The following is a 24,298-nucleotide window of genomic DNA, read 5'->3' as shown; positions in this document are numbered from 1 at the left end:
CACTATATACAATAAATAAAACCACAATCGTTAAAGCAACATAATATCTTATTATTTGATTGATTCTTAGATTCAATAAAACACATACCGTTTTATCATGATGCACTTACATTTCAAGATGGACAAGGTAAACTCCATTGTTTACAAAAACGTGCGAGGAGGTTGATCATTCTTTTCACTTTGGAATAGAAAACATAATGATACATAGTCTGCTGTCTTTCTTCTCAAAACGCAATACTTCGAGCGGATTCGTTCCTCAAGCGGAATCGTGCTGATAACGTGTTATAAAATAAAGAGAAAATATATTAGATACAAAGAAGAAAGACAAGATGAGTTCAATCGGACCGATTCATTCAGTTGAGTGCATTACATATTTATAGTAGAAGGAGCATCTACTCTGATATGGAAATACAATATATGATTCTTGCACACAATAAGATATTCTTGATATGGAAACATAGATTGTCGCCCAAGATTGAAGGTGCATAGAATGGAAATATTGACTGCCAATATTGTGTAATGAGATGGTTGTGATCTTCATCAATATTGCATCCTGAGGTAATTGAGATCTTCAATTGGAAGTACAATCTCTTTGGGGTAATGGACATCCATAATAAATATTATTTATAACAAACTATTATTTATTTTTATTAACATGTAAGAGTTATTATCAGATTGAATTAGGAAATTTGACATTTTTATGAAGCACTAAACATTTAGGGCCCTTTTGGTAGTATTTCTCAATTATCATTCTCATTTTATAACATTTTTATTTTTTTATGTGATTGGTATTCATTTCTAATTCTATTTTCATATAAAATAATAGAAAAACTTACTGTTAAAAATTTATTTGATTGATTTTTGTGCTAACCATCAAACTTACTTACCTTACTAATCCGACCAACATGATCTCAAAAACCTTCTTTTCTCATAAGGTTTCTGGTCCTCCGGTTACCACATCAACCTGAACTGAAAAGGCTTTTGAGTTATATGGTAAACGTAACAAAATTTTTAAGAGCTACTCTTTTCTGAATTTTGGTTATTCATGCCACTTGTGTTCAGGTCTTGTAAACGAGACAACTTGTTCTGAATTTCCTGCTTTCTTGTGGCTTGTAAAAGGATAACTTATTCTCTCTGCGTCTTCATGGACAGCCTCCTCAAAGTGGGCTCTAAAGATCAGACCATAGTCTCTGAAGGAGATGGGAACTTCGAATTAATTGGGTTTCTTCAAGCCAGATACGAACTCTGACAACTGCTACATGGGTATCTGCTACTTGTATTCGTGGGAGAACGATGTCATTTGGGTGGCAAACAGAGAAAAACCCCCTCACTGGTGACTACAATTCCTCAGAGCTGAAGCTGTTAGAGGATGGAAATCTGGTGATCCTCGACGCAATGAACACTGTTATCTGGTCGACAAATTTGATCCCCACATCCTCCTCCAATTCTACCCAAGTAACACTTCTTGACTCTGGAAATTAATCTTGTTTTAAGAAATATCTCAAATTCCTCTTATTTGATCTGGGAGAGCTTTGATCACCCAACCGAATATGGATTGGTGAACCGCTAAGCGTTGTAGAGGATCCAAGTCCTTAAATTTATCAATGGAAGAGAAAAATTGACCAAATCAAACCATATATTACGCTTTCCTTCTTAAATCTATTTCTTCCGAAGAATAGGGCAACCAATCCATATTTGGATGTCGATTTTCAACCGTAAAATTATAATCTACAACAATAGTAAGTTGAAGGGAATTCTCTCTCCCAATTATTGGGTTGAGATAATTTTGCCAAGATTAGGATGAAAATTCATGGTATAAATTTCAAAGCACCCCATAAGCATTACAACTTGAATCAAGTCTATCAGATATCCATTGGAGTTGGGATCGCTTGAGCCTCTTGTCCCAAAGAAGGTCCAAGGTTCTACTTGATCCCAGCTCATTAGTTTTGCTCACATTTTTATTTTTATTTTTATTTGGCCAGGGGAAATTAATAATGGGCTCAAGCACGGATCTTATGTTAATTTGTTTATTATGCTTCCTTTTATGGGAGGGTGAAGCCAGAACCGTTGAGTTTCGGCTTCTCAAATCAAATGATAAAAACCAATCAGCAAGACCGGAACCACAAAGCTACGTCACCATCATCGACATCGGGACCAGGGGGTACAGTGTTTGATGTCACCAAGCATGGAGCAAGCCTCGACGGGAAAACGGATAATAGTAAGGCATTCCTTGCTGCATGGGCTGCTGCTTGTAAATCTTCGGCGCAATCTACCCTTTTGGTCCCAAAAGGAGACTTCTTGGTTGGTACAGTCTCATTTGCCGGTCCTTGCAGCAAATCTCCTCATGTTGAGATAAGTGGTAAATTAATAGCTCCGCCAGCCTCAGGATCTGATGGTGCATGGATTACATTCAGAGGTTTGAGCGGGTTGAATATCAGTGGGGCCGGTGGATCTCTGAATGGTCAAGGAGAAAAGTCTTGGGCCACAAGTTGTGTTCACAGTGCCAATTCAAATTGCAAAATGGCCCAAACTGTGAGTTATTGGAATTTTACATGAGAACAATTGGAAACTTGATACTTATTTCCCTTTCTCTTTCGCTTTTGTTGTAGAGCTTGCAATTGGCATCGATTACCGGTGGATCATTAAGCGGCATAACTAGTATTAATAGTAAGGCATTTCACATGGTTGTCAGTCAATGCAAAGACTTTACCATCAAAGATGTCAAGATTCAAGCCCCCGGTACGAGTCGAAATACTGATGGTGTGCACATTGGTGATTCGTCCGCATCATCACCGTTCGACAAATGAGATTGGAACCGGCGATGATTGCGTGTCCATTGGAGCGGGAACTTCCAACATTGCCGTCACTAATGTGAAATGTGGACCGGGTCATGGCATCAGGTATATTACAAGATAATCATGCTTAAATACTTACGTAGAAATCCATACTGGTTTGTGCAGATGATCTAAAATGATATAGGGGTGTCAAGGAAAAACCCAACTACCCCAAGCCCGCCTGAGAGCAAACAAGGTTGGACCGGGCTTGTACTTCACGTTAGGTGTGGGCTGGGTTTCATATATATTAAAATACGGGCTTTAATATAAAATGGGCCGTGACGAGATTTTCTATTTCCATGATAATTATGTGCATTAAAGCTTGGGCTTAGCCCAAGTAGGGTCCTATGGGCTATGTATTTTCCATGACTTAATGGGCACATGATAACCAAGGTGAGTTAGGGCCGAAATTTTGTTGGGAAAACCTACTACACTTGGGTACACTTGGGTTGGGCAAGGTTAAATGTAAGGTTGGCCCTACCAGCGGTGTGATGGGCTTGGGTTTAGATAGGGGCTCCTAGGGTTGTGCTCAGGTTTAGGCACACTCACACCCCAACACACCCCTCCTCCCCACACACCCCCCACCCGAAAAAAAAGAGAAGAAAAAACGGAGGATGAGACTTGTTTTAGTTGACTTTAACCATGTTCTTTTTTGCTTTCTTTTGTAGCTTGGGAAGCCTCGGGAGGTATCCAGGTGAAAAGGCAGTGAATGGTTTGAAGGTGACCGGTTGTACCTTGACTGGTACTGATAATGGCGTTCGGATCAAAACATGGCCAGCATCAGAAGCTAACACAGTTTCTAATGTTATATTCGAGGATATTACCATGACAGATGTAAAAAACCCCATCATCGTCACCCAACAATATTGTGACAAGGCACAATGCGACTCTAAGGTAAGTTCAATAAAAGCCCCAAAAAAAAGAAAAAAAATAACACTTGACACCGTGGGGATAGTACTACCCAATTTGAACTAATATAGACTCTTTGACAATCTCTCTCCTAAGTCTTAACACAATTGCACCTTATCATAACCGCCCTCATTTCATCAAATCAATACATTGATGCTCCCCACCAAATAAGACTATCAAGTCTGGTCGTGGGTGAGCTCTCATTGGCTAGGTTGGTGTAAGTATTCTTACACAACCATCCCTTTTTGTGTTTGGTGGGAGAGAGGTAGGTCAATCGATTTGCAAGAAGGGATCTTGATCACTCTACCTCATGTTTTTAGTTGAAGATTGATTATGTAATTACATTTTTTCCATGATTACTAATGGTATGTGTCGACATTACCCAATGCAACGACCTTCACGTGTGAAGGTGACGGACATTAAGTTCGAAACATCAAGGGTACGACCCCCACAAAGGAAGCAGTCAGCATCTCATGTAGTGAAGCTGTACCTTGTGAAGGAGTAGAGCTCGCTGGTATTAGTTTGAAATCTACGGCAGGTGAGGTGACTTCTATTTGTAAGAATGCAAAAGGTGTTGCTTCTGGTGTTCAAAGTCCAACCTCGTGCTTTAAAGTCTAATTCAATTGGTCCTCCTGCACAAATGTCTTTGATTGCTTGTGTATCCTTTCAAAGAGCGATTCCTTGGGTAGGCAGATTTGGGTGTGCTAGTTCAACTGGCCCCAACAAAGCTGCAACTATGAAAGGAGAAAAGCGTATGAGACCTTTGTATAAACATTTGTTGCTACTGATATTGACTTTAGTCAAAGGTTAATATAATGACATTTTTTATTCCCTTTGTGAGTGTTCAAACTTTGACGGTGGGGTTTATTTTGTTGCAATGAAAATTGAAGGAAAATGAAGGATAATTTTCATACTAAAAAAAAAAACTTGTCTAACAATTTATAATCATCTCACTAAGAAACAACATGACTAATTCAAAACCATTTAAAATTTGATCATTGAGTTTCACTCATTAGTCTCATTGCATTTGATAATCATCTTTGGAAAGGCAAATTCACATGATTTAACTTTTTTAAAAGTCACATGTTTGGCCAGCCAGCTGAGCCACCCTTGGGATTGGAGGGTCTGAGATTGGAAGCGATCATTGTCAATGAAAAATCCTAACCGTCCATTCCATGACAAATCAAAGGGAAGGAACGATGATGACACCATTAACGAACGTCAGTAGTATTGTATTCTTGAATCTTGATATTCCCAGCAAAAGTCAACATCCAATTAATTTGATAAGTGTTGACCACGTAATGGACCAATGCTTGATCTTTTCTGAAGTTTGGTTTCGATGTGACATATCTGCAATCAGCAAAATTCTCCTATCAGCTGTGACTGTTTGCCAGGTTTCAGTCTTCAGTCTACTGGGTGCGTGAGGAATAATCAGCTAACCCAATGTCAGGATTATTCCACGGTAGACGATGGGTTCTTAAAGATACCTAACATGAGATGGTACATGGATCCGTGGTTATCATGGCCATCTGGGAGCTCCCAAGCTTGCCAAGCAGATTGTTTTTTAAGTTGTTCTTGCAATGCTTATGCTTATGATGGTGGTAACTGCTACCAGTGGGAAAATTCAATCAATATGGAACAACTCTCAGATGGAGACACCAGGGGAAGAGACCTATATCTCAGACTTGCAGCCTCCGATCTTGCCAATTTGACTTCTGGAGGTAATCATGAGGGATCATTTAGTCCGTGCTAGTGCTATTGAGGGTTCTGTTTCGGGGGTTGTGGTTCTCTTAGGTCTCATTGCGGTGGTAATATGGACAAGGCGGAGAAGAAATTCAGTTGGACTTTCCAAGAACACAATTCATGAGGGTTATCTGATTCCATTTTCGTACAGAGATTTACAAATTACTACCGAGAACTTCTCCGAAAAACTTGGGAGAGGAGGATTTGGTTCTGTTTTTAAAGGGAGATTGTCTGAGTCCACTGTTGTAGCAGTGAAGAAGCTTGAAGGCCTCACTCAAGGAGAGAAGCAATTCCGAGCTGAAATAAGCACGATTGGGATGATACAGCATGTTAATCTTGTTCGTCTTCGTGGTTTATGTTGCCAAGGTACTAAAAGGTTGCTGGTCTACGATTTTATGCCCAATGGCTCTTTAGATTCCCACCTATTTCCTAAAAATGGGGAATCAGAGGTTTTAAACTGGAAAACAAGATACCAAATTGCACTTGGGACAGCTAGAGGATTAGATTATTTGCATGAGAAATGCAGAGAATGCATCATACAGTACTGTGACATCAAACCAGAAATCATTCTATTAGATGCTGAATTGAATTCTGTGCTAAGATCGCTGACTTTGGCCTGGCCAAAACTTCTTGGTCGGGATTTCAGTCGGGTTCTAACCACCAAGAGAGGGACAATGGGATACCTTGCACCGGAGTGGATATCAGGTGTGGCCATCACTGCCAAGGCCGTGATGTTTACAGCTACGGTATGGTATGATGCTGTTTGAGCTTATATCAGGGAGGAGAAACACCAAGCAATCTGATAGCGAGAAGTACGGGTTCTTCCCTGTCTGGGCAGCAAGCAAGATCAATGAAGATGGAGATATTCTCAGCCTTTTGGACTACAGATTAGAAGGAAATGTTGAACTTGCAGAACTCAATACACTTTGTAAAGTTGCTTCTTGGTGCATCCAAGATGAGGAAGTGCATAGACCATCAAAGGGTGTGGTGGTTCAGATGCTTGAGGGGTTAGTGGAGGTTAGCACTCCTCCAAATATTCCTAGAATTCTTCGAGTTCTTGTGGAGAAGGACCATGAGAGCAGAGTTTTTATCCCAGAACCTTCCTCAAACAAAAAGTTCACAAGCACGGAGTCTCACATCCAGTACTCCTTCTCAGGAGAGTGGGGAGCACTATGTCACCTAGAAATAGCCTTGCATGAAGTTCGCCCCCATTCAGGTCAGACAACAAAGTGCTTCTATTATTCTTCCGTGAAGAGATTATATGATCCAATCTATAATATCGTCAAATTAAAATAAATGTCTATTCAAATTTATCATAAATACCCTGCCTCCTATTTGCAAAATCAATGGACATAATTCTATATTCTCTTGTAGTGTCGTCTATTCTTGTAAATCGGTGTTAATGTAGCGTGTGTCAATGGGTACGATAAACGTACTGTGCATGTTTCTTCCTTTGTACTATGTTTCTCTATCTCTCTTTTTGATTACCTGCATCTCCATCCAAGATTGCACGTTTTTTGTTTGGCGAATCTATTTTTGGAGACCAGACCATTTTCTCTGGATTTCCTCAACGCCAATTAATAACTCTTAACAAACTACTTCACTAGTATTGTTTTTCCATTTTTTCACCCTCAAACCTCAAGGATTTGTTCACAATTTTCATTATCATTTTCTATCAAAATTTTTTTTTATTTCTAGTTTGACATGCCAAATTTATTTTTTATTAAGTATTTTTCTATAATAGGTTGAGCACAACCTTATAATACTCAAAAGTCTGAGAGTCCGGACTGTTTTATCTTGAAGACCGATTTGCATATTCTTTGTTACATCACAAGGGGTATCTATGGACTTAGTCCTCCATTTTATTAATATTGTTGTGCTGCAAGTTTTAACGGGTCACTTTTAGTCTTCTGTGTTCTTGGAATAAATGGCAATAACGGCAAGAGTGATTGAGAAAACGGAGCAGCAATGACAGAAGAAAGAACAATCATGTTCTAAAATAAGCATTACAGGAATAAAGTTGTGAAATTTTGCTGAGAGAGAGAAAGAAAGAGGAGTAAGTAATCAAAGGGAGGAGAAAATGGGGGAACCGGTTAGGGAGTTTCCTGAGTCAGCAATGAAAACGTTGCCTGAGACGTAGCAAGAGCAGTCATGGATTAAATATGCTACAAGTGATGTCAATGCCGGATCAATGCTGCCTAACTTTCTCAAAGGAACAGTCTTTACAACCACATTGCTGAGCCACTTCTTCTGAAAAAGTCCTTCCGTGATCTCTGAATTGAAAAACCCAGGAGCTATTGAGTTCACTCTTATGTTCAGAGGTCCCAACTCCACAGCCATGATCTGCAGGAAAAAAAAAAATATGACTTTTCTCTCAATCCAGCATTCAGAAGTTTATAGCTCAAAACTAGAATTGGAAAAAAGGAAAGAAAAGAATCGTTGATGATCGATCACCTTGGTCATGGCGATTATCCCAGCCTTTGCAGCTCCATAAGCAACACCTCCAGGCCATTCCCCACGTTGAATGCCACTGATAGATGAAAGAAATATAACCGATCCATTCAAACCATTTTCGCGGATTCTGCGACAGACAGATTTGGTTACTAACCATGAACCCACCAGGTTGGTTCTCACTGTATTACTCATCTCCTCTTCAGACAGATTTATTGAGATACTCACTGTGCCTGATTCAATGGAGATTCAATGTTAGGTATGTTAGACAATCTTAAAGCGTTACCCTTCCGGTATCTAGTTTGGAATATCAGACCATTGCTGCCAATTTGTATTTACAAAAAAAACGTGAGATTCTATAGACTATAGTTAATTAATTGACCACAAAAACCAGTGGGGCCCACGGTAAAAAACACTTTTTGGAAAGAAAAAAAACGTTTTCATTAGTGGGATCCACTGGTCTTTGTCGTCAGGCCCCGACGGGGAGAAGATCCGGATTCCTCTCATAAAGCCCATTATACTATGTCCCGGACCTTTGTGTCCGGGTAGGGTATACGTCCATTAAACCGCCTGTTGGATCCCTTGCCTATCATACCAATAAGCAACGCCACATGTCGTATCATACGTCCATTTCTTCATCTCACACATGGGTCTGCTCGTGTACCTTGGGTAGGCTTGTGAGGTCTACTGTAAGTGTGGGAGGATTGGTGGATAGTTTGTCTAGGTAAAAAAAATCTAAATTCTCAGAGTGGTTGGATGGATGTCTGACTTGCTCAGATGCAAAGGATCCCCTCACATTAAACTTATTTTGTGACTAGATAACCCAATCATTGAAGAGGCTCGACTGGAGCGGACTCGTGATCGTGTGGATCGCCTTGTTACACAACTGAAGTGACAGATTTCGAGCGGCTTCTCTAGAGAAAGATTAATGGTATGATTTTTGTGAATTTTTATCAGGCCACCATCTATCTATTTTTCTCTAGATGAAAGATACATGTGTATCGATCATATCTAAAGTTAAAATAACATTTAGATGATAGAATATTTTTTTAATTTAATTTAATCTAAACAATTATATGCGACTGATAAAATTCCTTTGGGGAATGGCTTTAAGAACATAAATTGATTACAACTCAAATGACTAAAGATATACCATGAGAAGAGAGAGAAGAGAGAGAGAGAGAGAGAGTTTACCTCTAACTCCAGCAGCGTTGACTAAGGCATCAATACGGCCAAAGGCAGCCCAAGCAACTTGCACAGATGCATCTATCTGAGGCCCCTCGGCGCTGAGGTCGAGTTCTACCCAGACAGCTCTTGGTTCCGTAGTAGAGGAAGTATTGCCCATCTGGTTGATTTTGTCACAAAGAGCTACTAATCGATCTTTTCTACGAGCAGCGGCGATGATTTTGCAGCCTGCCATGCCGAGTTTCACGCAGAATTCATACCCTAGCCCAGAAGAAGCTCCTGTCACCATTGCTACCTTCCCATCCAACCGATTCCATGGCTCAATTGCAAAATCGCTCTTGCTTGCTTCGTCCTCCATTCTTTCTCTGATTCAGATCTTACTGTGAGAGAGAGAGAGAGAGAGAGAGAGAGAGAGAGAGAGAGAGAGAGAGTGCACGCCTCTCGCGCTGACTATTTATAGAATCCGTCTACTAACGAAACTCTGATTACTCCAGCTGTTCAAATATTCTTCGAAACCAACTTTGACAAACAAAGAAGAAGAAAGAAAAAAAGGAACAAAGGTTCCACGCGGAATAAATAAGAAAACGTTGCCACTGCAGCTCTTTCGTTCATCGAGACTTTTTTTTTCATTTCTTAACAGGGACCGAGAGGGACGACGATGGAATGGCCAAATATCGATGGGTTAAAGAAGTGGTGGGCGACCTTTCTCTCCCCAATTCGACCACCTTTGCCAAGCTCTTGGATTCATGCATACGAACCAAGTCCTTGCGTGACGGTCATCGTGTTCACGCCAGGATTATCAAATCCCGTTTCGCATCTGAAGTTTTCATTCAGAATCGGCTAATTGATATGTTCGCCAAATGTGGCTGTTTAGATGACGCCCACAAGCTGTTCGAAAGAATGCCTGACAAGAATACCTTCACGTGGAATTCGATGATAACCGCATTGACGAAATCTGGGTTTCTAGATGAAGCTGAGAGTCTCTTCAGGCTGATGCCAGAGCCCGATCAGTGCTCTTGGAATTCAATGGTATCGGGTTTTGCTCAACATGATCGTTTTGTGGAAGCTCTTGAATTTTTTGTAAAGATGCATAGGGAGGATTTTGTACTCAATGAATACACTTTTGGAAGTGCTCTCAGTGCTTGTGCTGGGTTAGTCCATTTGAAAATGGGTACCCAAATCCACTGTTCCATAATCAAGTCTCCATTCTTAGCTGATGTTTTTATGGGTTCTGCGCTTGTTGACATGTACTCCAAATGTGGTTGTGTTTTCAGCGCTCAAAGAGTTTTTGAGAGGATGTCTGCAAGAAATCTTGTGTCGTGGAACAGCTTGATTACTTGTTATGAACAGAATGGTCCGGCAGATGAGGCTATGAAAGTTTTTTCCAGGATGTTGGAATGTGGCCTTGAACCAGATGAAGTCACACTGGCTAGTGTTGTTAGTGCTTGTGCTAGTTTGTCAACTATAAAAGAAGGTTCACAGATTCATGCACGGGTGATCAAATCTGATAAGTTGAGGGTTGATCTAGTGTTAAGCAATGCATTGGTTGACATGTATGCAAAATGCAGTAGAATTAAAGAAGCAAGGTTTGTTTTTGATAGGATGCCAGTTCGAAATGTGGTGTCTGAGACCTCATTGGTTAGTGGTTATGCTAAGGCTGCAAGTGTGAAATCTGCCCGATTAATGTTCACAAAGATGACAGAGAGAAATGTGGTATCATGGAATGCGCTCATAGCTGGTTATACACAGAATGGGGAGAGTGAAGAAGCAGTAAGACTATTCCGTCTCTTAAAGATGGAATCTGTCTGGCCAACACATTACACCTTTGGAAATACCCTTAATGCCTGCGCGAACCTTGCTGATCTACAGCTTGGCAGGCAGGTTCACACTCATATTCTGAAGCATGGGTTTCGATTTCAGTCAGGTCCAGAGTCTGATATTTTTGTGGGGAATTCTCTTGTGGACATGTACACAAAATGCGGATCAATTGAAGATGGGAGCCGTGTGTTCAAAAATATGGCTGAAAGAGACCGTGTTTCATGGAATGCGATGATTGTAGGTTATGCACAAAACGGATATGGCATTGAAGCACTTGATGTTTTCAGGAACATGTTGGAGAGTGGAGAGAAACCTGACCATGTGACTATGATTGGAGTCCTGTGTGCGTGTAGCCACACAGGCCTAGTTGAAGAGGGGCGTCAGTATTTCCGTTCAATTACTACAGATCATGGTTTAGAACCATCGAAGGACCATTATACGTGTATGGTTGATCTTCTTGGTCGCTTTGGTTACCTTGATGAAGCAATGGAGCTCATACAGAACATGCCAATGGATCCTGATGCTGTACTCTGGGGATCCTTGCTTGCAGCCTGTAAAGTTCATAGAAATATAGAGATGGGGAAACAGGTGGCCGAGAAGCTCTTGGAGCTTGATCCTAGGAACTCTGGTCCATACGTTCTTCTCTCAAATATGCATGCTGAGCTTGGAAGATGGGGGGATGTTGTGAGAATAAGGAAACTGATGAGACATCGTGGGGTTGTCAAGCAACCAGGCTGTAGCTGGATTGAAATACAAAGCAAGGTACATGTTTTCTTGGTAAAAGATAAAAAACATCCACAGAGGAAGGAAATATATGCATCTTTGAGGATGCTTATGGAGCATATGAAGCGAGTCGGATACATCCCAGACAGTGGATCTGCTGCTGTAGAGATCTGTGAAGAATCAGAGAATTTAGAATTAACTTTATGCTCTCAAGATGAAATGCTAGCAGTTGCAGCATAAGGATGACAAGTTCAAATTTTAGTTAGAATGTATTGGGTGTTGGGATTCTGGTTGATTATATCATGTTAATTTGGTTGTTGTCTTTTATTGGTTGAACTAGGCAATTGGTTAGAAACCAAGGTGATACTTGCATCTGTAATCTGACTTGAACCTCAAATTATGTACATGGATTACTTTTTTTTTTTTTTTTTTTTTGTTGAATATCTTTGTGATAAAACATTAGAAAAAACTATTGTATCAGAGTCCTAAATCCAACTCTCCATGGGGCATTACAGTCTTGTTTGAGACCATGCTAGATAGAAAGCCTAAGCTATGCATATCCTTTCTCACAGCTTATTGTTTAGCATGAAATCAACAGCAGGAAAGCATTAGTGAAAGTTGAGAGATTGATAAAGATAAGAGAGAATCACATTATGGTTTATGTGCACTTCGTAAAAATGCTAGCAAGAGCATAAGGGTGTTCCGTGAAGTCTTTTACAAATTGTCTCTGAAGTCAGACTGTGTTGTAGTGCTAGCTTAAGTTTTGTATCCCTTTAAAACAAGATTGACTAATTACCAAAGTGGGCAACAGAGGGTGAAAAGAAAAGCAGATCTAGGATTACACACATATTTGTGTTATTCTCTCACAGAAAAATACCTCTATTTCTTCAATGGTATCTGTTTTCCTCAGTTATTGGCTCCTTTAATCACTGCAAACCCTTGTGTATGAGCACAGTATCTTCTGCAGCAAGTTGATAGACACTTTGATCCCCTTGGCTAGAAATCCTTACATGACAGCTCGGCTACTTCAATGACTTCTTTCTGTAAGGCTAAGAACACAAAGCAAAACAGTTTGTAGACTTGTGCGAAAGCTCATCTTTATACAATTATACCCAATGAATTAAACAATTCATGACCTGAAAACTACTGTTACAAGAACGGGCCCTAATTGCAGAACCACCACCAATTTTAGTTTTGAAACTTCAAATCTTCAACAGCTTACATTATTTCAGAAAGGTCCAAAATGCGAGCTGAAATTGCTGGACTAACAGAGAGAACACACACATCCTCTGTATTTGAGACATTGATCTTGATCCTCTGCTGCCTGAGACTGATTGTTACTTTCCTGCCCATCATTCAGATGATGTCATGCATTCAAAAATCTAATCATGGTCAATTCTTTTGGAACTAGAAACCGATCTGTAACATCCAAAAATTGACCTGCAAGACACATGCAAGCTAGTAATTGTTGGTTGGATTTTTGAACACACGACACCATTTGAGCAGTGAGCAGAACAACGAAGGAAAGGTCTTTTAGCTACATATTTAAGCCACTGAATTGGCACCATGGTTGAGTTATCTTCTTCGGCGAAGTAGGGCATATAAATTTGCCCTTCTCAGACCCTGCAGTTGTACATCATACATTGGATAGCTCTCTCCAGCTCTCCTCACATTTTCTGCTTCTGAAGAACCAAAATTCATTGGACAAGGAGACCTAGCTGAACCACCTAGAGTTACTTCTCCTTTCCTTCTTATTGTGATCAAGTAGTCATGAATTCAACTGGATCTACAAAAAGCATGGTAAAACGATGAATATGATGTCCTTTCTCATACCCTGCAGTTATGGGAGCCTTCTGCTCGGATGAGTACTCACTCTTTAATTTTTCATGCTTACTGGACTGAGCTGTTTACTATAACCTATGAACCATCTTTAAACTCCATAACTTAATTTCCTCCTCTTTTCATTTCTTGTCAAATTTCAAGAGAGAGAGAGAAACAGATATATTAGACATGATCGATTCAAGTAAGGTTTCCCTTGAGAGTTCTGACAGAGCACCTATACCTGAGGATGATATAGGTAATGAATCTGTAAACCAAGATGAAGCAAACCATGATCAACACATTCGTCCATCGACTCTCCTTCCCAAATCCTTCTTCCTTCATAACTTTTTTTGCACTCACCACACACTCACCAAGCATATACTGCAAGCACTTCTCCTTCCCAGAGAACTCATTTATGAGAAACCCTTCAAAAGGATATTTAAACAGTGACATATAATGCATGAACACCCAACACCTTGGCATCCCATTCTTCGATATGAAATAGCCAGAGAACAGAAAGAAAGACCCCATCACCCCTGAAATCACTGAGTATCCAATTATGAAATTCGGCACCAGGGCACTGCAACACATCACAACCGAGTTCGCCGTGTACAGAATTAGCCAGATTAGTAACACAAAATACATGAAAGCCGTGAAGCTTCGGTTCAGTCCGACAAGCCAGTACAGAGGAGCAGAGAACAAGAAGGCCAAGATAAGCAGAAATGGCAGGAAAACAAGCCCATAAGCTATCACATAAGATGAAATTCTGTAACTCCCGCATGAGGTCTCTTTCATGAAAATTTCTCTTTCTTGAAGAAAGATTGGTAGAGCTTCTGTGCTGCACGACAGCAGGAACGTCAATAAGAATGCAAATAAACCCACCCTTTCTTCAGCACCTGGGATATCGTATTTAAGATCATGAAAGATCGAGCCTAAAACTAGCCCTGCGATTAGCATCTGAACCGTTCTGCAAGCAAAGAGTTCCTTGGTTCGATAAACGTTCTTGGAGAACCTATGAGTTAGTATAACGATCTCTTTGAATCTCGAATTAGAGAAGGCATTTGCATTACCGGGGGTGGCGGCGCCGGCGGTGGTTTCTTCATCCGCCACCTTAGATTGTTGGAAGAGCTGCTGCAGTGTAGACTTTCCACTCCGATTTCGCGACGGCTTGTAAGTTAGTTGTGACAGTTGTTTAGACAGTTGAATGGTTTCAACGGCATCCATGGCGAACTCAACGACGTTAACCTGAATAGGAAGTTGAAGACCCATGGAGACCAAATGCAAGCCCAACTGTTCGACGGAGCCGTGATGCAAAACGGTACCGTCAGCCATTAAGAGAACAGCGTTGAAGAGCTTCACGATCCTGAACCCGGGTTGATGGATGGTCAAAATTATGGTCCGACCGCGTGACTCGGCCATGGTATTCAACATATCAATAATCTGCAATGCCGAGTTGCTGTCAAGCCCTGAGGTCGGTTCGTCGAGAATCAACACCTTAGGATCGTGGATCACATCAACGCCAATCGAAACGCGCCGCCTTTCACCACCAGAGATGCCGCGAACCCGGTTGTCGCCGATTCGAGTTGAAGATACATGGGTCAAACCGAGCTCCTTCATTAGTGACTTGACCCGGGAGCTCAATTGGTCCGGTTCGAGGCGGAGCCGGAACTTAGCACTGAACATGAGTGTTTCTTCTACGGTGAGGAGAGGAAAGAGGGTGTCTATTTGGGTGACGTAGCCGGAGATTTTCTTGAACCGGGCCTGGTCCATGGGTTGTTGGTCGATAAGGATGGAGGAACTTTGAGGTGTGAGTCGACCGGCGAGGACTTTGAGAAGGGTAGATTTTCCGGCACCGCTTGGGCCAACGATGGCTAGGATTTCCCATGGTTTTGCTCTGCAAGTTACGTCTTTGAGAACATGTCGGAACTCTGGTCTGGCTTCTGGAGATTCTTGCTGTTCTTCTTGTTCTCTGGTGGTGCAGTGCTTAAATGGGTATGTGAAGCTACGTCTGGGGTTGTAGATCTTGTAATCAATTCCTGCTGCTTCTATCTCACAACCTTGTGTCTTCATTGAAGCTTCTCGATTGATCTCTTCCCTTGTTTCTTTGTAATATGTTACTGAGCTTCTTCTTAACCTCAACTTTGTACTTCTGCAACTCTCTCTTTCTCTATCTGGAAATGGAAATTGTCTTTTTACGTGGTTCACGTGTCACTTTTGTCCTGCAATTTATATTTAGAACCGTTGTAGTTATTCAACATTGTTCACGGGCCCTTGTTGGTGGTGCTGCTCATTATTTCTGTATGCTAAAAATATATCGATAAAGTGGAGTTTATGAAATTCATTAGAGAAGTGACATGAACGTTTGTTGACAACAAAACTGGGATGAATTATGAAACGAGGGGAGGGGTGAGAATTTTTGTCTGAATTTGATATTCAATTCCCGTGAACTCTAGTTGGTGGATTTTACAGCCAAAAATGAAAATTCTAGTTAGTGGGCCTTACTTATCAAATGGCCCACCCATAGAAGCAGTGAATCGACATTTTCAATGGTTTTCCTCTCAATAGATACCAGCCCGTGAACTCATCTCATTGCCACGTCTCACTCAAAGTTCAGACTTCAGATGATGGGCCCTACAGAGATTTCATTCCAGGATATAAACTAAAAACAATAAAAAAATGAAATGAATCGAACCGTAACCGATTCCAATGGAACCGTAACCGACTTATCTTGAACCAAACCAACCAAAGGGCACGCCATGAAGTGAAATCGAAGTATCGAACCCTCTCCCAGAGAATGTCTTCGTCTTCGATCCGTTCGGTTTGCTTTCGCCGGAAGATCGACGGAGACGAATGTTTTATTGACGATGTTCTTCTTAGTCATCGCCGTCCACTCTTCCTCTTCCTCACGGCGTCAAAATCTGTAGAAGAAAGAACCTAGGTTTACGCTCTTCCTCACGGTGGCAAAACCAGATGAAGAATTCCAAGTTCATTAAGATTAAGCAGCAACACCGGATAAGGAGAAATCGTTTCAAAAAATTCTCAAGTTCTTCTCTAATTCCAAATTACAGGATTCCTCTTCTTCCAAAATCAGAAGCTGTAAGAGTTGACAAGCTCAGAAGAACAAAAAATTGAAGAATCTTCTTGCTTTTTCTAAGGGTTAGTGTTAATCCCCGACTCTTTTATTAGGTTTCTAAAGTCGGAAGCGAACAGAAAAAGATCAGAGTCGGGCATTCACAATCTTCAAGCTGTCTGATGCGTGAAGTTCCGACAGCATTTCGCTGGAGAGGTTATTGCTATTGAGTTTCAGTTGCAGAAGAGAGGAATCGAACCCTAAAGCTAGTTGAAAATTTGAAATGACAAAACAATGGCATCTTGGTTGGTTTGGTTCAAGATTCGGCGGTTACGGGTCGATCGAGTTAAGAGGGTTCGGTTGACTTCACATTTTCACTTAAGTTATCTCAATCTGTTTCATTTTAGCGGCTGGGATTATTTGGATCCTATCTGCTGCAATCCTAGCGCCGTGCACCAGATGCTCGATTCGCATGCACGGATTGGATAATAACTTGGCGCTGGGTTGGGCCGGTAGGGTCCATAGATTATCTCGTTTAGACCAAGTTATGCGTGCCGATGCTGGAACCGATTCTCCTGGACCGATTTTTTATTTTGGTAATCAATCAGAATAGTCTCTCAGGCTTTCAAACTCACTCATTCTTCTTAGGCATGTATGGCGCTTCCAACAATCGTTCGTCCTTCCACCGCAGGTTGTTCTCTGCAATTCAACCTCTTTCTACGATTAGGTTTTCCATTTTATTTAGTCTTTCGAGCTGTTACTATTGCAGTCCTTCAATTATCTTTATGTCAACATAACCTTGAAATCCAAGTTCAATTTTTCTTCACTTAAGCTGACAAGTATGAAATAGTAATTTTCAGTTCCTCTTATTTCTCCTCACTTAGACTTTCGCCAAGTGTAGTCGATGTTGACGGCCTCGGTATGGAGATTTCGGTGAGTTCAGTTATTTCAATTTTAGTTGTATTCTCTATTTAATCGTTTGATAGGCGTTTTTTCCATGTATGTTTCGTATTACAGCAATGCAGCTTTGTATTTTCTTGATTTACTACTTGGCTTTGTGTCACTGAACATTGAGGAATAGGATTCCTTTGTCATTGTGAGACTGGATCTCTGGGAGGAGTAGCCCTTGGAGGCTACTTTACTATACCAAAGACTTAAATTGTTTTTCACCGTGGCCCTTATTTTAACGTGTAATGGTGGAACTGGAGGTCTGCTAACTCACTTGCAGCAAAGCAGTGTGTTTATTGTGCTTCTCTTTGTCAAATTTAAGTATTGTGCTAGTAGGTCCAATTGAAGAGGTGGCGTATGCTGAAATAACAAACAATAACACACCCTAAAAAACGTAGAATTGCATGGAACCTCAAAAGAAGGGAACGGGAAGAGCATATCCAAATTTCATCCATAATGGATGGCTAGATGCTCTGACATTGATAAGTGGAGGTGACAATAAGAAATGGAAGAACACCTCCATCTCATAACCTGTAACAGTGAAGGATATAGGAAGTGATGAAGGGTATTAAGGGCTCACAATGGGAGAGATAAAACACAAAACAAAAGTCATAGCTCAGCAAAGGAAGCACATGGTAAGGAGCATACCAGCTGGAATTGGCAACAGTGGCTTAGAAAATAAGAAGAAGAAGAAGAAGAAAGGTAAATGACCTAAGGCTTCAACACCCTTCCAGTTTAAATATTCACTACCTTTAGTTGCAACTGCATCTCAACATGAGCTACTCTTGGCATCCCCACCAAAGAGAAATCGAGGGGGGGGGGGGGGAATACCCTCTGCTTGTATCTATAAGATAGGTGAATGCCAATTATAATATTAGAACTTTTCATTTATGGGAGAATGTTTGACATAATAGGATCTTCTAATACAAAGAGTAGAAAGGTCTAGTTGCTGTGGAGGACAATCCAAAAGAGTAACTAATATCTGACATCTTTGCAACCAAAGATTTTAGAAACTAATGTCTAAAGAACTAATACGTATTTCATTTTTAACTATATTATCAATTATATCCAAATAGGTGGTATTTGCATCTTTATGAATAATATCTTCAGTAAGTGAATAGAAATATAAAATCATTTACTAGAATGCTGTTTGGCATGAATAAATTAGCAGGCATTCAATGCCACTAAGGCAGAAACTGCCTAGAGTTCGTAAAATCCTTCCCCCTGAACCTCTAGCGGCATCTTGACAACTGTGTACTGTATAACTCGTTCTATGGGCTGTATGCTTGTTTGGAGATGGAGTCTTCCACGGCCTCCAATATATTCTTTATCATAGTACACAAATTTAGCTGTGAGATTTCATTTGTTTATTTCTTATTTCTTGGTTCTCATTATATATTTTCCATTATTATGAGAAACAGAGAAACGTTAAAATTTGATACTTGTGAGAGATATATGGTTGGGAACAAAGCTTCTATTAGTTGGAAGATTTGAAATGATCATTTTGGTCCCCCGAACTTTAAATTTTCCCCTGAAACTTCAGGACCTGTAGTTAAGCAGTTTCACACATGTTTTAATTATTAGATTCTTTCCCCTCCCCCCTAATTATTATTGGGGGTTGGACCGTTGGGGGGTAGTTTGTGATGGGTGGGGGACCAGAGTCACCAGATTGCTAGTTTGCCATAAGATCCTATGACATTATGATCATGTCATCCTCCTCTACCTATAAAATCTCTTGAAATCGTTGACCCAAAAAGAAAACTCGAGAAATCCATCTGAACAGTCTTTCTGGTTGTAAATTTGACTAACTGATGCTTCAAGTCAACCCATCGTGGAACTGGATGCCAAACATTGATTCGGCAGAATTGAGGTTTCATAGCATTTGTACCAAACATTGATTCTGCAGAAAAATGACATGACAAAATTGAGGTTGCATAGCATTTGTAGAGTTCTTATTTGAACACTTGAAATTTTGTTGAAATCTTGCTTTCGTACATTGGCCCAAGTTCTTTTTTTTTTTTTTTTTTTTTTGAAATAGTAAACTTTCTTGTATATTAAGTTTTGACAAATTCCAAACTTCTTGATATCAGCTTTTATCCTGTATCTTTGTTTGTTTATATCTTTCGCATCTAGAGAGTGTCTATATTTTGGCATCATTGATATACTTTTTTAATAGAACTTCAAAACTTGGATACCCAAATGATGGAATATTGTATTAGCTCATGATGAAAATTTCTTGAGTGAGTTTAACTCCTTCCGTCCCTCTCCTTCTCTATGTTGAATGAATTAAGTTTCTTACTTTTTTTTTTTTTTTCATTTCCTTGCTCTGGCATTTTTCAGTTACTTCTGTGGTGCAATGCATCTTCTGTGACAGTGTTATCCAATATTCATGAGGTGTGGCCTGATTATAGCCTAAGAAATATGTTAGAGCTCCCAAAACTGATGAGAACACGTAAAGCTTATTTATATAACCAGGAGTTACCCAAAACCACCACACTTCGCAGCGGAGTCCATGACTCACACCCTAGCCATGAGTAGACCTTCCTTGCCATTCTCTAGACGATTTTTCTGTGGCCACCGTTGTAGATTGAGGGAGAGTTCCAGTCAACTAGCCTGCCTGTCAGATCAGCGTGTTTGGGCTTGACTTAAGCCTATGTTCTAGGCCCATATTTTTCCAGAGTATGTGCTCATCGACAAGCAGCAAACCTGGCTGATAGCTGACAGTTTTCAGCCATAGAAGGCTCATATGGGGAAGATTATGGAGAATATTTATGAGATTTGATGGGACCCATTCTAGGGTTTGCATGGAGATATTGGAGGAAAAATTATGGGCCTACATGAGAGGTCCAAGAGGATTCTATTTTGGTATTTGTTTCTATCTGCTCAGTAGTTCGTTAGTTTTTGATTTGGTTGTTAATAGAGATTAGGGGATGTTAGTATTAGTTTCTAATTTGAGAACTTACTGTTCAGTGAATCTTGATTCACACCTGAAGATTTCTATTCCTGGTTTCAAGTTCTTAATAAAAGCGAAAAAGCAGGATTAGAAGCCCAAGATTTTGGTGTGAAAGATAAGCATGGCTTTGCTGAGTGATTCAGTTAACGTGAGAGACTGCTATGTTGTTTGAGTACAGCCTCTGTTTTTTAATCTGTCACTGGGATATCTTGCCTGGATTTGATATATGATGAATCCTGATTGAGTGATGACTATCCTAATACTTTTATGTTTTGATTTTCGGATGATAATTTATCGTACTGTTTTTAAATCTGAAACTACTTTCTGGTTTCAGTCCTTTGCTGATAACTGATAATCCAACCATTGGATTGTTAGTTTTGAGCCATAGAAGTACTTCTAATTGTCTAGCTGAAACTATATTTTTGGGTTAATTAGAGTCTCTGATTGGGAGTTACTGAGGGTGTTTACTTGCTGGTTTGTGAGCCCTCTGATCTGTTTACAAGATTCTGATCTCTATAGTATTAATTAGACTGAATTTCCATAAACCACATTGTTTGCGTAAAGTGAACTAGAACCCCAGACATTTTTTTGGTAAATGATTACATGCTAGGGAAGAAAAATATATGGTAAGAGTAAAATGGATTTCAGCAAAAAGGCTTGAGATTCAGTTATATGCTTTTAATCTGGGTCTAGCTTTCTGTTAAACCCTGGAAATTTTGCTGGTTTCTGTCTGGTTTATTTATTTTTTATTTTTATTTATTTATTTATTTTTATAGCATGGTCATCATGAGAACTGTTCCCTCCACAGTTCCACAGTTCTTGACTTGTTATTTTCTAGGATAACTTTCTTACTACATGTTTTTTCTTCTTACTTTTGCTTCTGTAGTTTGAACTTTTCTGTTCTGATCCGTGAAATAACATGTTCATATGTAATTTGTTCGTATGTAATTCCTATATCTCTTATAAAATTTTGTATTCTGATTTTCTCAATTTGTAAGGACCAGAAGTACACACTATATTATCAGCTTGAAAGTGTGGCTCCTTTGTTTATCCCAGGTAGAAGACAAAGTTTGATTAAAGCCACTGACCAACCGGTTCCCTCCCCAAGCTTTTGTGTATCCCAGGTCCCAACCAAACACGAGTCTAGATCATCTCCCTTGTGTGTGCTTTCCAATGGTTATTGACCACAAATTACAGGGGCCCCTATAGAATGAGGGTGATGGGTTTTTTTTTTTTTTAAAAATGGTGGCTGTCAATTGAGCACACCCTACCTATGTTAGTATTGTCAATTGTAGGGGCTGACCTATAACAAGTTGACTCTTATGGATTATGATGACATCACACTGCGTCACTATGAAAACTTGAGTGTTCAATTTTTTTTCCCTTTACATTCGCCTGTGAGCTTAATTTGTTTTTTGGCCTCCATCTTTCTTCAGTGCGTGAACCTGCATCTTTTGGTTGTCTTTCCTTCTTGTAAGCCACTCTCTCTCTCTCTTTCCATCTTTCTTCTCACTAATGCTTTTAAAATATATATAAGCATAATATCTTTATGGGCACATACTTAGTAACCTATATGTACTTTATGGGTTTAATTTTCTTTTCTGGGTAAGAAATGATTTGGGCATTTGACCATCATTGCTGCCATTGTGGGAGCTCATACTAGGCGTTTGGAGACAGCAGGGAAGGAGGGAGGTAGTGGGAAGGGAAGAGAGAAAGAGAGAAAGAGAGAGCTTTGGTGGTAGAGCACATTGGCTTCCTTTCGCTTCCCTCACAAGTGATTGAACTTGTACTTTGTCACCAAGTCACTATTAAAATGGACCACCACCACCCCTAGTCTTGCCCTCCTTTATCCTTCCCTGCCCTTCTATGAGAGAAATACCTTTAATGTTGACGCATTTATGAAGGGTGTGTGACATAAGCAAATTTGAGACTTGTGTATATCACATGTTTGAAATCTCAAAGGGTTGACTCGGTTGGTAAAAAACCAACACATCTTAGTATGAGATCAATAATTTAAATTTTTTTGGGATTAGGGGTGAAATCTTGTCGTATATTTAGATTATATATTAAATGTTACCTTGAGGATAAGCATAAGCTCGAGAAATATTATCTTATTATATGCCACATGATCGTAATCTATTATCTTTAACAAACACAAAGCAGCCATTTGATTGGAGGACTCTATATAGAGTTCACGACACGGGAGTTGGGTAGAGAAGGTCGAATCTAGTGTCGAAGGCTTCTATGGAGTTTGGGAAGGCATTTTTTTTCTTCTTCTATGAGGTCTTATGGGTTCATTTTAACCATTTTTGCTGAGAAGTTGTTTCGATACCTTGATCTGGAGATATAACTGTGGTGGTTCATGGATTATTGTGTCTAGTCTGCCTTTTATGAGAGAAAGAGAGGGAGAGAGAGAGGAGACTAAATGTAAGATAGACACGTGTGGCCAACTTTGTGGAGAGAGTGAAAGAAACTATGGTGTAGAGGCACTAGCTAAGCATTATGAAGACGCAATTTGTGATGGTTGGTGATGGATCGTTGGCAGTAAGGGTAAGGGCCCGGGCCCCCATATATCTGAATGGTTATCTAATGTTGTTAGGTTAGTTTCCAATATGTTCGTGGTTCGCTTTCTATGGGGGCATTGTGATAGTTTTTGTTGGCTGGCCAGAAATTGATATTTATGGACCAGTTAGCTTTTCTTTTTCTTGCTGGGAAGAACTATGGACTAATTATATTCAGCAATTCCAATTCGGTGGATGTCTTTGATGGTTCAGTTGATTTTACAGTCCAAATTTAGGTAAAAAGTGGCGTCTGATTAGGAGGCCCTTCTGTTCTCTGAACCTTCTTTCATCAAAGTAGAAGCATGCTTTGGTTAGTCGACTCTAGCTCTCATCATAACACTAGTGGTATTAGGGGCCTAAAAATCAATGCCCATGGCCCAACTCCAATAATTAAGATTGTAATTATCACCCATTTGTTGAATTTTGATAGGGGTGCCTTTGATGCAATGTTCGGTTGATCATAGTTGTAATCTAAGATTAAGGTATTGAAACAACCTCTCAACAAAAAATCCTGAACATACTATGCGTGTACAAAAACCTTCAATGTCGGATTTGTCCTTTTTTCTTTTTCTTTTTTCTTTTCATGTTGAATTTTGATAATATATACCTTTGGAATTTAGTTTGCATGTAGCCTATTCCCCACACTTCTATGGTGGGAAAAATTTTAAATACACCCACATTAAGTTTGTAAAATTGTTTGAATTTATCACATGATAAAATAGTTGTAATTAGAACAAGTTTGTCACTCTTGGCTTTGTTTGTGTAGAAGTCTTCTGCACCAAGTTCATCTAGCTTTCTTTCCATGTGTGAAATACTAGCATTTGACCTTCTTTCCATATGATTTCTTTATTTAGTCCTGAAATCCTGACTCCTCCCCTGCATATATAAGGATTGGTTTTATCAGCCGATTACATGATTGCTTTTATCAACGGATTACATACTTGTATGGACACATATGTCTAAAACAAGAGATGAGTTATGATTGGATTAAGTTGTAAGATTTAATCAATTTTGACTTCTCTCTTCAAGGTTAGAGTGATGAGTGATCACATCACATTAGTCATACTTAAAATGTGCGTGTATGAAGATTCCAACCACAAAGATACATGAATCATATTATTCTGACTAATTGGCTGCTTCTAAACCTAAATAAAGACGCCGGTGAATGCAAACTACTGGAATCACTATGAACCCTACTCAAATCAACATTACAAAAAAACAAAAAAAAAAAAAAATAGTGACGAGGAAGGCACATAAGAGTGAAGATAATATTAAATCTTCA

The 24,298-nt window shown here is 39.8% G+C and overlaps 2 protein-coding genes, 1 long non-coding RNA gene and 2 pseudogenes across 3 annotated transcripts; 3 read left to right on the top strand and 2 right to left on the bottom strand.

The window, feature by feature from the left end:
* The first annotated feature begins 1,144 nt into the window (after positions 1-1,144).
* Positions 1,145-6,782, top strand: LOC149026949 (G-type lectin S-receptor-like serine/threonine-protein kinase At2g19130; annotated as a pseudogene).
* A 689-nt stretch (positions 6,783-7,471) lies between these two features.
* LOC149026948 (uncharacterized) lies at positions 7,472-9,497 on the bottom strand. Its single transcript, XM_089157520.1, has 3 exons — positions 9,132-9,497; positions 7,941-8,170; positions 7,472-7,829 (listed from the first exon to the last, which is right to left on the bottom strand). The coding sequence occupies exons 1-3, from the start codon at positions 9,478-9,480 to the stop codon at positions 7,551-7,553; spliced, it is 858 nt and encodes a 285-aa protein (XP_089013646.1). The 5' UTR covers positions 9,481-9,497; the 3' UTR covers positions 7,472-7,550.
* SLO2 (Pentatricopeptide repeat (PPR) superfamily protein) lies at positions 9,422-12,067 on the top strand. The gene has a single exon (XM_089157519.1). The coding sequence runs from the start codon at positions 9,786-9,788 to the stop codon at positions 11,901-11,903; it is 2,118 nt and encodes a 705-aa protein (XP_089013645.1). The 5' UTR covers positions 9,422-9,785; the 3' UTR covers positions 11,904-12,067.
* A 269-nt stretch (positions 12,068-12,336) lies between these two features.
* Positions 12,337-15,641, bottom strand: LOC149026946 (ABC transporter G family member 5 pseudogene; annotated as a pseudogene).
* Positions 15,642-16,264: 623 nt separating this feature from the next.
* LOC149026945 (uncharacterized) lies at positions 16,265-18,270 on the top strand. Its single transcript, XR_016171799.1, has 3 exons — positions 16,265-16,580; positions 16,671-17,245; positions 17,415-18,270. It is a non-coding gene; the product is annotated as an uncharacterized LOC149026945 (long non-coding RNA).
* Positions 18,271-24,298: the final 6,028 nt, after the last annotated feature.

This window comes from Hakea prostrata, chromosome 1 (genome assembly GCF_041222555.1).
Source record: "Hakea prostrata isolate BN-2017 chromosome 1, UWA_Hpros_2, whole genome shotgun sequence".
Lineage (NCBI taxonomy): Eukaryota > Viridiplantae > Streptophyta > Magnoliopsida > Proteales > Proteaceae > Hakea > Hakea prostrata.
Note: the sequence above shows the minus strand (reverse complement) of the source record. Positions and strands in the feature narration are given on the sequence as shown.

Coding starts and splice junctions, on each gene's coding strand:
- LOC149026948 (XM_089157520.1), bottom strand. CDS start 9,480: ATGGAGGACGAAGCAAGCAAGAGCGATTTTGCAATTGAGCCATGGAAT. Junction 8,171..9,131: donor CAACGCTGCTGGAGTTAGAG/GTAAACTCTCTC, acceptor CCATTGAATCAG/GCACAGTGAGTATCTCAATA. Junction 7,830..7,940: donor GGATAATCGCCATGACCAAG/GTGATCGATCAT, acceptor TTTTTCCTGCAG/ATCATGGCTGTGGAGTTGGG.
- SLO2 (XM_089157519.1), top strand. CDS start 9,786: ATGGCCAAATATCGATGGGTTAAAGAAGTGGTGGGCGACCTTTCTCTC.